Below are 14,032 nucleotides of genomic sequence, written 5' to 3'. Positions count from 1 at the left end.
AGCTTTTACAGTCTGTTTTTATGTCTCTGCTGGTTTACATAGAAACATAGAAAGTAGGTGCAGGAGCAGACCAGAGTGTTGCAGATGAAGTTGTGTCTAGATGTTTTGCTAGGTGAGCGGTTGGCTGGAGGTGGGGGAAAGCAGGCGTGGTAATCGGCCAGATGTGGGAGTGGAAACTAAGTTTAAGATCAAGAAATACACCCCATTCCGCACCACCTGAATGACCATGGCAGCCAGGGAGACGAATGGAGTTGAGCTCAGGTGGCATATGTGATAGTGGGAGTCAAAGGGAATGGCTTCAGTTTTGCCACCAACAAGCTTGAAGAAAATTTGTCTCATCCAGTTTTGAGTCATAATGGGGAACAAGGAAATGGCAGACCAATTGAACAAATACTTTGGTTCTGTCCTCACTAAGAAAGATATGAATGACCTCCCAAAAATACTAGGGGACCGAGGGTCTAGTGAGAAGGGGGAACTGAGGGAAATCCTTATTTGTCGGGAAATTGAAGGGACTGAAGGCAGATAAATCCCCAGGGCCTGATAGTCTGCATCCCAGAGTACTTGAGGAAGTGGCCCTAGAAATAGTAGATGCATTGGTGGTAATTTTCCAACATTCCATGGACTCTGGATCAGTTCCGATGGATTGGAGGGTAGCTAATGTAACCCCACTTTTTTTAAAAAAAGGAGGGAGAGAGAAAACATGGAATTATAGACCGGTTAGCCTGACATCTGTGGTGGGTAAAATGTTGGAGTCAATTATTAAAGATGTAATAGCAGCGCATTTGGAAAGCAGTGACAGGATCGGTCCAAGTCAGCATGGATTTATGAAAGGGAAATCATGCTTGACAAATCTTCTAGAATTTTTGTGAGGATGTAACTAGGAGAGTGGACAAGGGAGAACCAGTGGATGTGGTGTATTTGGACTTTCAAAAAGCTTTTGACAAGGTCCCACACGAGATTGGTGTGCAAAATTAAAGCACATGGTATTGGGGGTAATGTACTGATGTGGATAGAGAACTGGTTGGCAGACAGGAAGCAGAGTCGGGATAAACTGGTCCTTTTCAGAATGGCAGTGTGACTAGAGGGGTGCCACAGGGCTCAGTGCTGGGACCCAGCTATTTACAATATACATTAATGATTTAGATGAAGGAATTGAGTGTAATATATCCATGTCTGCAGATGACACTAAACTGGGTGGCGGTGTGAGCTGTGAAGAGGACACTAAGAGGCTGCAGGGTGACTTGGACAGGTTAGGCGAGTGGGCATTTGCATGGCAGATGCAGTATAATGTGGATAAATGTGAGGTTATCCACTTTGGGGGCAGAAACACAAAGGCAGAATATTATTTAAATGGTGACAGATTAGTAAAAAGGAAAGGTGCAACAAGACCTGGGTGTCATGGTACATTAGTCATTGAAGGTTGGCATGCAGGTACAGCAGGCGGTGAAGGCAAATGACATGCTGGCCTTCATAGCGAGGGGATTTGAGTATTGGAGCAGGGAGGTCTTGCTGCAGTTGTACAGGACCTTGGTGAGACCATACCTTGAGTATTGTGTGCAGTTTTGGTCTCCTAATCTGAGGAAGGACATGCTTGCTTTTGAGGGAGTGCAGCGAAGGTTCACCAGACTGATTCCCAGGATGGCAGGACTGACATATGAGGAAAGACTGGATCGGCTTGGTGCTTATTCACTGGAATTTAGGAGAGGGGGGTCTCATAGAAACGTATAGAATTCTGACTGGACTGGACAGGTTAGATGCAGGAAGAATGTTCCCGATGTTGGAAGTCCAGAACCAGGGGACAGTCTTAAGGATAAGGAGTAAGCCATATCGGACCGAGATGAGGAGTAACTTTTTCACCCAGTGTTGTGAACATGTGGAATTCTCTGCCACAGAAAGTTGTTGAATCCAGTTCGTTGGAGCTATTCAAAAGGGAGTTAGATATGGCCCTTATGGTTAAAGGGATCAGCGGGTATGGAGAGAAGACTGGGGTGTGATACGGAGGTTGAATGATCAGTCGTGATCTTATTGAATGGTGGTGCAGGCTCGAAGGGCTGAATGGCCTGCTCCTGCACCTATTTTTTCCTGTTTCTATGATGTTGGACAGGTAGTTCGTGTGTAGCAACAGCCTTTGGACAGTAGAGCTGATATCAGGTGGAAACTGATGCCATGCTTCCAGATGACAGCCTAGGGGTGAGGGAGTAGAACATGAATAGATGAGGAAAGAACGAATAGTCTGGATCACTGGAGGGTCTCTCCAGGTAGAGAAGCCATTGGAGGAGAGACCTGCATTGCAACCCGAGTGGAACCAGAAGTAAACAGTGCCACAGAAATGGACTATAGAGGGGAGATGTTAGAGTATGCAAGGTGAAGCGGTCCAGGAATGTGCAGCGAGAGAGATGTGGTAGCACAATGTAGTTGAGCTGACTCAAATGATCCACAATCCTCTCGTCATGAAGCTATGCACCCATTAAAAGCAACAAACCAGTACACCAGCAATTGGAGTGTTTCCACTTCTCACTCTTGTGAATCTAGTTTCTAATGCTGAAGAACCAAGCCAATTTCATGTTTTTTGAGCCATCCTCTGTCTCAAATAATCTGGATTTGGCCAGGTACAGCATAGATGCTTACTGGAAATACTATTGGAAACATGCGCAGTCTCGTGATGAACGTTGGTGCTTTTCTGAAGCTGAGATAAGGTTATCATTAAGAGTAGTTGAGGGGTGTGGGTGGAAATTGTTCCATAACATTCTGTGAATAAACCTAGTCTGAGAGAACTTTATGGTTACTGAATTGTTCATTTCCTAGTATTGCCATCCTTTCTCTCGAACAGTCATTTTCCTGTGCTTTCTTAACTGGCAGAAAAAATTTAAATTACAATGTCTGTGCTGCAGGTATACCTTCTTTGGTTGTGGTTTAAATGATACCCAAGTTAAGCAGCACAGAAAATCGCTTCAATGTATATCTATGTTCATTTTGAACTTTAGTTGGTTTTTAATAGATCTCCAGACTGTCAGCAAAACTTGGGATTTAACTTGCTGTCAAGGGCACTAAGTTCGGCACGCTGTACATGGCACTGAGTAAAGTGAGCTTCAGTGCAGTTTCTGAAAATTCTCTAAAGTAATTGAACACTAATCCTTGTATAAACACACAAACCTTTGAGAAAGCGATAGCTGAGTTTACAAGATACCAGCGGTTTATTGATTTTGATCTTATGACCTAGCGTGAAACAGCTCAACAAATATTTGTATTTACATTGCAGGAGCTCGTAGACTACCTTCGCTCGCATTCTCACAGTACAGTCTATGCTACCTCAATGTCTGCACCTGTTGCAGAGCAAATCATCGCCTCCATGAAATGCATCATGGGAGAAGATGGCACGACGCTTGGTAAGTCCCTTTCTGCAGCAACAGAAGATGCAACTTTGGCCTGAGGAGGTTTGTAGGTCAGATGTCCATATATTAGTATGGGGAACTCTTCAATGGTGTAACCGTCATGAATCTGCCAACAGTCAGTTATCACAATGCAATAGAGTAAAAGGTAGCAAATAATATTGGTCAGACATGTATACTATTTTGGTTAGACTGTGTTGGTATCATTCTCTTGTGTTCAGGTATGGTGGGCCTACTATATTAGAAAATCTAATATTTGAGTCGCACAAGTTGTTTGCTAATAGTGGAGCCAGTATTTGACTATCTCTCTTTTTATAGGATGGTACAGGTGGCAAGGTGGCCACTCTGTGCACAGCAGTGTGGTGCCGTCCTTTCTGCATCCTGGATACTGTAGCGCCTCATTTTGCAATCAAAACCTTTCAATTTTGGGTACATGTGATGCATCAACATCCAGGATTACTATTTCACACCGTTGAAGGAAGTGTTCAGGTTGTTTGTGTGGTGTTGCTTGTGGTCAAGTTATGCTGGCTTTGTGGTCTTAAAATTTTAAAAAAAGAAATGGCTTGGACTGTGGTCGGTCAGTATTCGGGGTCCTGTTTGTACTTTTCATTTATAATATCTCCCCCCTCTCCATTAGACTGCAGTTCCTTGTGCTGTCATCAAGAGTCAAAATCCTGCAACTCCCTCCCTAATACTGTGGGAGTACCTTCATCTTATGGACTGCACCACCACCTTTTTCGAGGGCAATTAGGAATGGGCAATAAATGCTGGCCTTACCAATGATGTTCACATCCCATGACTGAATTTTTTAAAAAAAGTCACCACTGTTGTTCTGCTAAGTGACACACGTGTTTCATATGCAGTCGAACCACTGATGGTATTGTAGGATCTGGTGTGCCTGTGGCAACCCAGGTTTGAGATCACCAGTGAGTGAAATGTATTTTATAGTTTTACATTGTCTGTTTTGAAGTTCACAAATATTTAATATTCACTTATTCAAATGTTTGTTTGCAATTCAGACATTTCAATGTAACACACAGGCTTTGGAATTGGGTATTGTACATATGTATGCAGTGGAACCTGCTTCTAGTGATTCTCCTTTTCTGGCAAATTCTAATAAGGATGTAAGAAATAGGAGTAGGCCATATGGCCCCTTGAGCCTGCTCTGCCATTGAATAAGATTATGGCTGATCTTTTACCTCAAATGCACTTTCCCGCCCGATCTCTTGACCTTTGGGTCCCCCCCCAAAAACTGCCCAATTTCTCACTGTTACCTGAACACTCACTGATACAAAATTCTTACAGGGCTTGACAGGATAGATGCAAGGGAGGATGTTTCCTCTGGCTGGGGAGTCTAAAACCAGGGTTCACAGTCTCAGAATAAGGGGTCGGCCATTTAAGGCTGAGATGAGAAATTTCTTGTGGTAAACCTTTGGAATTCTCTACCCCAGAGAGCTGTGAAGGCTCAGTCTTGAGTATATTCAAGACAGAGATCGATAGATTTTTGAATATTATGGTAATTAAGCGATATGGGGATAGTGCAGGAAAGTGGAGTTAAGGTAGATCAGCCATGATCGTATTGAATGGTGGAGCAGGCTCGAGGGGCTGAATGGCCTACTCCTAATTCTCATGTTATGTCCTGTTGAAATGAGAGCGCAGCAGCTGGCGTTCCGTTTTGTTGACTAGGAGACAGTGGATTGCACTTCAGGTAAGCAGGAGTCAGTGTTGCAAGTCGTGGAGCAGAGTGTCTGCAGATAGTTTGTGTTTACTAAACAAACCTTCTTCAATACTTGTTTGGAAAAGGATGCATTTGAGTCCAGTTCGGGTACAGGAGGTGGTTAATGCCAGGATCGCGGACTGTGTTTATATAGTGCGTGATTAGGCTCACATCCTGACCTTGCATTCTTCGGCCACGTATTGATTGGATTCAGGACAGTCTCTGACTCGTGTCAAGTGCAATAATTTCAAGCTGAAAGTTACTTTCCCTGTTACTGACCAATTTGTGTATTAGAGAGATCTGGAAGTAGAATCAGAAAATGCTGTAAATGAAGAGCAGGCCAATTAGCATTTGAATTAATTAAGATTAAAGTTTTGCATCATAACCTTACTTTCTAAAGGCTGAGTAGTCCTACTATGTATTTCCAGGTTTTTTTATTGTACTAGTGGTAGTATGTTGATTCTTGGGAGTTGTGAATTTTTCTCGTATTGTGGCCTCAGAGCAGTGCCCTTAAGTCCACTCTAAGGTTTCAGTATTACAATATCCTAATGTTTGAAGGTTAAAACTATAGCAGTCAGATTACATTGGAGGAGCAGAAGAAACTGTTTATTTCTAATGGCTTCGGCTGTTGCTGCAACATCTTGTGCAATGTGCTTTCAACGTACAGCCTTCACTGAGCCAGTTCTGTACGCCTCAATACAGCTTTATCTGCCCCTTGTGTTGAGTCTGGATACTTCCATCCAGTTTATAAATTGAGTCTGAATTGCCTTGCCAACTCCCTTCAAAAACCCCTCTGACTGGTTTCAATTACTCTTCCCCTCTCCCTCTAGAAAGTGCTTGGGGGGGTGGGGGCGGGTTCTATGAGAGATGTTGTGTTTTTTTTTAAAATAGCAAAATTCAGGAGTGAATCAATTGGGTTGTTGCCAGTGTTCCCCTTTTTTGAGTGCATGCACCCTTTAACTGGGTGGGCGCCCCATTTAAAATTTTCACGCATGCGTGTTTTCTTCCCTGTACAAGCCGGTGAGCGGCCTGCGTGGGGCTTCCAAACAGCTGCACGGCAGTGTAGCTTAGCAGGAAAGTTGGTTGTCACGGCTCTGAATTTTCTTCTTTCACCATCCTACGTGCTCTTCCGCATCTCCTATTTTTCTACAATTTAGCATGGAACTCCTTACGTCCTCTGTCTTTCCCACTCCCTGCAATCTACTGGTTTTTCACAATGCAAGTGTGTCACTGCCTGATGGCTGCTTCCTAATTTAGCTAACCTCCCTGTTAGTTTGTTCAACGTTGGTGTCTGCACTTTGGGCTTGCCTTTCATCCAAACACTGGTGCTTGTTTAGGTCGGATTCCAGGATCCGCTTCCCTCATTTATACTCGACCCAGCTTCCTGATCCCAGAGGCAGAATGGAGATATTTGCGGATCTATAAATTTTGTTGGTGACTATGGAGTAGAGCGTGGTGTTGATGCCAGGAGGTGGCTCACTGACGCCAATTTTCCACAATCCGACCTGAACAAGGGCCAGTGCGAAATGCAAACAAGAGAAAGCTCATTCAGAAAATTATCAAAAGATCTGTTTTCTATAGATGACTGTGTTTACTTTCTCTTCTCACTCCCTCCTCACCAACTCCATTCATTTGCTAACTATCGCCCTGTGAAGGATCGAGATGTCTTTGTGCATTTTTTTTTAAGTCCTATAGAAATATTAATTTAAATTTGGAAAAGACATTTTATCCTTTAATTATTTGTGTGAATGGTACAAATAGGAAATGATTTGGTATATAAGGAGCTTGTGTGGTTGGATGCATTTGTTTTAATCTAGTTCTAAGGTTACAATTGAATTGTCTGTTTTTAAAAAGGTTTATTAACCTGGTTAGTTAACTTAGCTGCAGCAAAATTGAAAGGAAGTACATCAAAGGTCATGCTTTGTACCAAGTTAGCTGTTTATTGCATGCTGGGCAACCTAGTGGAGTAGTGTAGTGGAAAAGGGAAAATGACTGCTTTAAATCTGCTTGTTTAACTGTATTTAGAAACCCATTCCATTAGCATGTCACTGCAGCTTTAGCTGTTATCTTTTCTAGGTTAGCTTCAGTGTAGACCTAAATTTGGCTGATAGGGGAGCAAACCACCATATTGCCACTAGGTGATGCTGCTTGTGTTTGAGCGCCAATGTGTGTGTTTTTTCCGGAGTATTGGTAGCTATCCTGTGTGGAGTAAATTTCCAAGCATTACTTTTCACCCTGTCCCCTATGTCTCCTTCCTATCCCTCCACCTTTCCCAATAGTAGTTTGCAGTTTTAAATGTTTAACGTGGCTGTGTGACCATTCAGAATCTCTTGTAGTACCACAGCAGAGATCTCTAGAGTTATGGAGGGAGAGTATCCTGAGGTTTGTAAAGTTTAAATGTTAACTTTGTGTTTCTCTAAACATGTTTGATATTGGTGTTAAACAATCTCAATTTGATTTTTCTTTTTTAAACAAAATCATCTGGAGGTGGAGTGGTGGGGGTTGTGCTGATCAAGGGACAAAAAAATGATTGTAGCATTGTGACCACCTGGGACTGCAAGGTGAGGTGCAGCAGAGTTCAGACTTTCCTCTACTAGAGCCCAATCCTATTGCACGTATGTGGCATTCCATTTCCCACATCCTTCTGATTTCTGAGTCTGCTTATTGCCAGTTTGTGCTGAATTTGAGCCAGGCCCATGCATGCTAACAACTCATTTGGGAGAAACTCGTTCCATTGTTCTGGGTGGTTTTAAACACAGCTCCTGGAGATGCGTGTTCAAGTGTTTGTCTTGGGTAATGCAAACTAAAATGTTGCTGATTCTGCTTACGGCTAACTTAAATGTGCCACAGAGCTAACTTGTTCAGCTTGTTTGTTCCTACTGCCAACCGCCCCTGCCCCAACCCCAATATGCCTGTGAGCTGTGCAGTTGTGTCGCTATCTGAATGATGAAAGAGCTGTGCACTTAATTTTTTTTCTGTTGCTTTTAGCTTTGCGTGAGAAACTCAATGGTAACCTTTTCTTGTGCGCCCACAGCAAATTCCTTCATCTGCCATCTTTTTTCTTCTGTCGTCTCTTTTTCCCCCTTGATCCATGCCATCCCTGACCGAGGAGAGGGGCCAGCAGCCGACAGCCAGGCTTCTGCCAGTGCAGCTACTTGTTGGGAAGGATGGTAGTTCACTTTCTGACCAGCTGCCTGAAGGTTTTCTCAGACACCACTAAATGCAGTTTGTTAGGTGTTCCAGCAAGTATCTTGCCATGATTCACTTGGTATGGATGCTTATGGGCATCTAATTTGTTGTGACATTCTTGCTGACCTGGTGAAAAATATCCCCCTCCTAATCAACATTGGCCATTTATTGGTGGTCAAGTTTGTTTTCCAAGTCATTCGAACACTTAAGATAAATCTGTGATATTCCAATGAATACTCATTGGCACCTTGTCATTCTAGTCAGCTTCCATTTAATGACCTGATAACTGAAGCAGATTGAAAGAATTAAAATACAGACTGCTTTTTGAAAAAAGGACTAGTTACAGCATATTAGCACACCATGGTCATCATCATAGGCAGTCCCTCTGAATCAAGGAAGACTTACTTCCACTTTTAAAATGAGTCCTTGGGTGGCTGAACAGTCCAATACAAGAACCACAATCTCTGTCACAGGTGGGACAGATAGTCGTTGAGGGTAAGGGAGGGTGGGACTGGCTTGCCGCACGCTCTTTCCGCTACCTGCGCTTGTTTTCTGCATGAAACTCGTGCTCAGTGCCCTCCCAGATGCACTTCCTCCACTTAGGGCAGTGTTTGGCCAGGGATTCCCAGGTGTCAGTGGGGATGTTGCACTTTATCAGGGAGGCTTTGAGGGTGTCCTTGTTGCGTTTCCTCTGCCCACCTTTGGCTCGTTTGTCATGAAGGAGTTCCGAGTAGAGTGCTTGCTTTGGGAGTCTTGTCAGTCATGCGAACAATGTGGCCTGGCAGAGCTGATCAAGTGTGGTCAGTGCTTCAATGCTGGAGATGTTGGCCTGGTCGAGGACGCTAATGTTGGTGCGTCTGATCTCCCGGGGATTTGTAGGATCTAGCGGAGGCATTGTTGGTATTTCTCCAGCGAATTGAGGTGTGTCTACTGTACATGATCCATGTCTGAGCCATACAGGAGGATGGATATTACTACAGCCCAGTAGACCATGAGCTGCTTGGCAGTTTTGAGGGCCTGGTCTTCAAACACTTTTCCTCAGGCAGCCGAGCAGGCATTAACCAATGTGTAGTGCAGTGATGGAACACACAAGTTCACCACGTCACAGCGGTGAGCTCCTGGTCAAAAAGCTGTGTAAAGGGAGGGGCAGAATGGCACTTGGAGGGAGGAAAAATTGGTGTATTTGCCTTGCGGGAAAATGCTCACTCCAGAGTCTCCTGCCCAAAAAAGGTGAATTCACTGGCAATGTCCCCCGTAAGCAGCACTGCCTCCTGCATTGCCTGCCTCCCCAATGCACGGCCCATTCACATTTTTTGCGCATGCGTGGTACCAACAATGTAAAAGCCGGAGAGTGGCCTGCGCACTATCTTGCGGATGACTGTCCCTGCTAAGCTGCGCATTGTTCACTTGTGCACCACCGGCAGCAGTGCCATGGCTGTAATGCAAGTGCTGCCTGTCAACAGGTGAAGCCCCTTGATGTAGATTCCTGGTTGCCTTCCTGTACCAGTCTTTCTCCATCCATTGGAGAAGGTCTAGCGGCAAGAATATTTGCAAATGGCAAGTTTGAGGTTGCGTGTGCAAATCTCACTTTCGGTTGCTTTGGCATTTAGACTGGGGGTGGTGGTCTAAAACAGTGGGAGTCTCCAGGATTGCAAATCACTGCTTCTTGAAGAAATTCTGGGGTATAAACACGAGGACACTGTCTTGAGCACCACCTCAACGGATTATCGATCGGTATTTGCAGACAGCATGGATCTACAGCTTTAGTTTGCTGTGGGGGTTGTAGAGAGTGATCAAGGAACTTTTTTGGCTTACATCTGCCCCTTGTGGAGAAAGAACTGGCCTCTGCTCAGCATGTACAGGAAATTACAGCTTGTAGTGTTTATCCTCTTTTGTTTTAGACATGGTTTCTTGCAGAATTTAATGTACTACAGTTCCTCATGTTCCAGTTCAAAGTATTCAGTATGAAGAGAATGCTTGGAAATGATGCACATTGGAACAACGGTGCTTTTTGAAAAAGCAGAGTTACAGAAATTCGAGGCTCCCCTTGGGGACTAATTTTTCCAATGCGCCAAGTGTAAGTCAAAACAAAATTGACAGGAATCAAACGACTCCTAACTTTGATCAGTTAGGATTCCCTGTGGCCATGATTTCTTTTAATATGCAGCGGCTATGATATCTCTCTCTAGAAAATGTCATAAACTACCCAAACATGGGAATTATTTGTGGGTGATTTTTCCACCTATAGATCTATGATCTTTCTGTGGTGTGGCTGTTGTCAACGTTGCATTCCATATACTATAAACATAAGTTAAAAGGCTCAACTACTTTTGTATTGGGGGGGGGGGGGGAAGAGCTCATTTGTCTGCCATCCTCAAATATCAACAGGGAATTAATGAAACGTTTAATTGGATTTATTAAGTACATGAACATATGCAGGCTTGAATATAAATATACCCCACTTCTAAACCCACGTTCTAATGGCCAGTTCACACTGCCATGTAGTGAACGTGACGTGGACTGCACCTCCAAGTGGATTCGGCAAGAAGCCCCCTGTCCTGTGTTTGTGCAATCATGGTATGGTTTTGCTTATGAGCTTCCAGGCAGCCAGGAGTCAGAGTTGCTGCGCTAGTGTTCTTAACTCTGTACTTTAGATTTTTAATTTAATGCAGTGTTGTGAATTCTTTCAGTTCTTGGACCTGAATTTTAAGGTACTTATACAGACGCAGCAATAGGGACACTGCATTCTCCATGCTGATGTCATTTGGGACATCTGGGACCTGACTTTTCCTATAAACACAGAAAACATGCACTTCTTTCCATCATAGGCAGTCCCTCAAAATTGAGGAAGACTTGCTTCCACTTCAAAAGTGAGTTCTCAGGTGACTGAACAGTCCAATATGGGAATTAGTGTCTCACAGGTGGGACAAGCAGTCGTTGATGGGTGGGTGGGGAGTGTGGTTTGACACACGCTGCCTGCACTTGTCCTCCGCATGCTCTCGGTGATGAGAACTCGAGATGCTTGCAGCCCTCCAGGATGCTTTTCCTCTACTTAGGGCGGTCTTGGGCCAGGGACTCCCAGGTGCCCGTGGGGATATTGCACTTTATAAGGAGGCTTTGAGGGTGTCCTTGAAACATTTCTTCTGCCCACCTGGGGCTTACCTGCTGTGTAGGAGTTCCGAATAGAGCGCTTGCTTTGGGAGTCTCATGTCGGGCATGCAGGTGATGTGGCCCGCCCAACGGAGCTGGTCGAGTGTGGTCAGTGCTTCGATGCTGGGGGTGTTGGCCTAATCGAGAACACTGACGTTGGTGCGTCTATCCTCCCAATGGATTTGCAGGATCTTGCGGAGGCAGCGTTGGTATTTCTCCAGCGCTTTGAGGTGTCTACTATATATGGTCCACGACTCTGAGCCCTATAGGAGGGTGGGTATCACTACAGCCCTGTAGACCATAAGCTTGGTGCCAGATTTGAGGTCCTGGTCTTCGAACGCTCTTGGGTGACCGAAGGCTGCACAAGCGTATTGGAGGCGGTGTTTGATCTCGTCGTCTATTTGTCCTTACTGATAGGCTCCCGAGGTATGGAAAATGGTCCACGTTGTCCCAGGCCACGTCGTGGATTTTGATGATCAGGGGTTGGGGGCAGTGCTGTGTGGCAGGGTCAGGTTAGTGAAGGACCTTTTTTGTCTTATGGATGTTTAGTGTAAGGCCCATGCATTTGTACACCTTAGTGAAGGTATTGACTAGCTTGGAGTTCAGCCTCAATGTGCGCAGACGCAAGCATCGTCTGCGTACTGTCGTTCGATGACCGAGGATGGGACAACCTTGGATCTAGTCTGGAGGCCAGGCGATGAAGGTTGAACAGGTTCCCATTGGTTCTATAGTTTAGTTCCACTCCAGTGGGGAGCTTGTTGAGTGTGAGATGGAACATTGAAGTGAAGATAATCGAGAAGAGCGTGGGCACGATGACTCAACCCTGCTTGACCCCAGTCCAGATGTGGATTGGGTCTGTGGTGGATCCGTTGGTCAGGATCACGGCTTGCATGTCGTCATGGGGCAGGCGGAGGATGGTGACAAACTTTTGGGGGCAGCCGAAACGGAGGAGGGCGCTCCATAGTCCCCTGCGATTGATGGCGCCAAAGGCCTTTGTGAGGTCAAAGAAGACCATGTACAAGGGTTGGTGCTGTTTCCTGCACTTCTCCTGTAGTCGCGTGGTGAAGATCATGTCCATTATACCCCTTAGTGGATGAAATCTGCATTGCGACTCTGGAAGGAGTTCTTTAGCCATGGAGAAGATGGTTGAGGAGGATTCTTGCAATGACTCCCACTGGCCGACAACAGGGTGATTCCTCTCGTTGCCGCAGTCGGACTTGTCCCCTTTTTTTTAAAAAAGATGGTCACGATTACAGAAAACATGCACTTCTTTCCAGCTGGTCCATGAATCACTGATATCAGGTGGCAAAATTGAAGAGCAGTGCTTTAAGTTCGTAGGTCTCCGCTAAAACATTATGCTCCTGATTTCTATCGAAGCTGCCAACTGATAACCTAGTTGAGTTTGTGTCCAATGTGAGGAAATTGCGCTATTCCAGCTCATAGTTCCCCTGATTCACTGCTATCTGCTGAATTCTAATACCACAAATCGAAAGAAAACACTGGGGTAATTATGAGCCAAGAGATGCAACTTGAATTTCCTGAGTAGTGCTGTACATAACAACATTCTCCCTCCTAATGTGTTAATTGTGTGACAGTCATACCTTTTGAGTTTTGGTGACTGGAGTTACTTGAGGACTTAAACTTGGTGCGATTGAACTATAACATTGATTAATCTCCAACACCAGATATATGTCTGTTGGGGAGGAAAGAGATGTCTTCTGTTTAATAGTCAGTGATGTAGACACCACCTCCACTATTGTATCACTGTTGTAGTCAAATATTGGCTGCTTTGCCACCTTTGTTCCACTACACATTTCACACATTTAGGCCCTTGCCTGAATAATTGGAACCCACTTTTTTGGGATGTTTTGCACCATACAAATAGAGCTCCTCCCAGTACAGATGCCAGTGGACTCCACAATACACAGCAGCCTGCTGCTGCTGCTGCTCCAACAAGCCCTAGGGCACTTTCAGCTGAACCTCCTTGGCATCACTTCAAAACACTGCATGGAAAATGTGCAGAAGGGAGTTGGGTATGAGTGAACATTTGGCATATGTACGGGTTTTCGAATTGTCTTCCAGCTCGGTTTTAAAACTGGTGGTGGAGGGCATCATCTTTGGCCACTGGCTGTATTTGTTCCGCCTGTTTGGTCAAACTGCCCTGCAATACAAACACCATTTCGTGAGTTATTGCATCTGAATTTTGAACGTAAACAAGTTTCCCAGACCCAAACTACTTTGGTCTGTGTGATACCTCTGGAACGCAAGTAAGGATTTAAAAAATGCATTCCACTTCAGTTGGGATTTTGGTTATACAGTAGGCCGGACCATAAATGGACAAATGCAGTGAAAGAGTCTTCTACTGGAGAGATCTCCACATATTCTCTAGTCAATGTCATTTGAGTTTATTCATCATGCCAATGTCAGATCCTCAATTTCCCATGAATTTTTGTGGCGAAACAGCTTGGAGTCCACATTATAAACATTAAACAAGCAATTCTTGGGTATTTTTAAATCTGGCTGTGTGCTTGGCTTTCGTGAGGCCTTTGCACTGTGGGTGGGGGGTGGGGGGAATAAAGCTTAAATC

The 14,032-nt window shown here is 44.6% G+C and overlaps 1 protein-coding gene across 2 annotated transcripts in view; it reads left to right on the top strand.

The window, feature by feature from the left end:
* The window catches only part of LOC139263476 (serine palmitoyltransferase 2-like), a 206,951-nt gene that overhangs the window by 126,788 nt on the left and 66,131 nt on the right, over positions 1 to 14,032 (top strand). For both annotated transcript variants that reach the window (XM_070879615.1, XM_070879616.1), the window contains exon 9: positions 3,260 to 3,386. In XM_070879615.1, coding sequence (XP_070735716.1) covers positions 3,260 to 3,386 — 127 coding nt within the window. The remainder of the gene's footprint in view (positions 1 to 3,259; positions 3,387 to 14,032) is intronic.

This window comes from Pristiophorus japonicus, chromosome 4 (assembly GCF_044704955.1).
Source record: "Pristiophorus japonicus isolate sPriJap1 chromosome 4, sPriJap1.hap1, whole genome shotgun sequence".
Classification (NCBI taxonomy): domain Eukaryota; kingdom Metazoa; phylum Chordata; class Chondrichthyes; family Pristiophoridae; genus Pristiophorus; species Pristiophorus japonicus.
The sequence above is the reverse complement of the archived record's forward strand: the minus strand, read 5'-3'. Positions and strand labels throughout refer to the sequence as shown.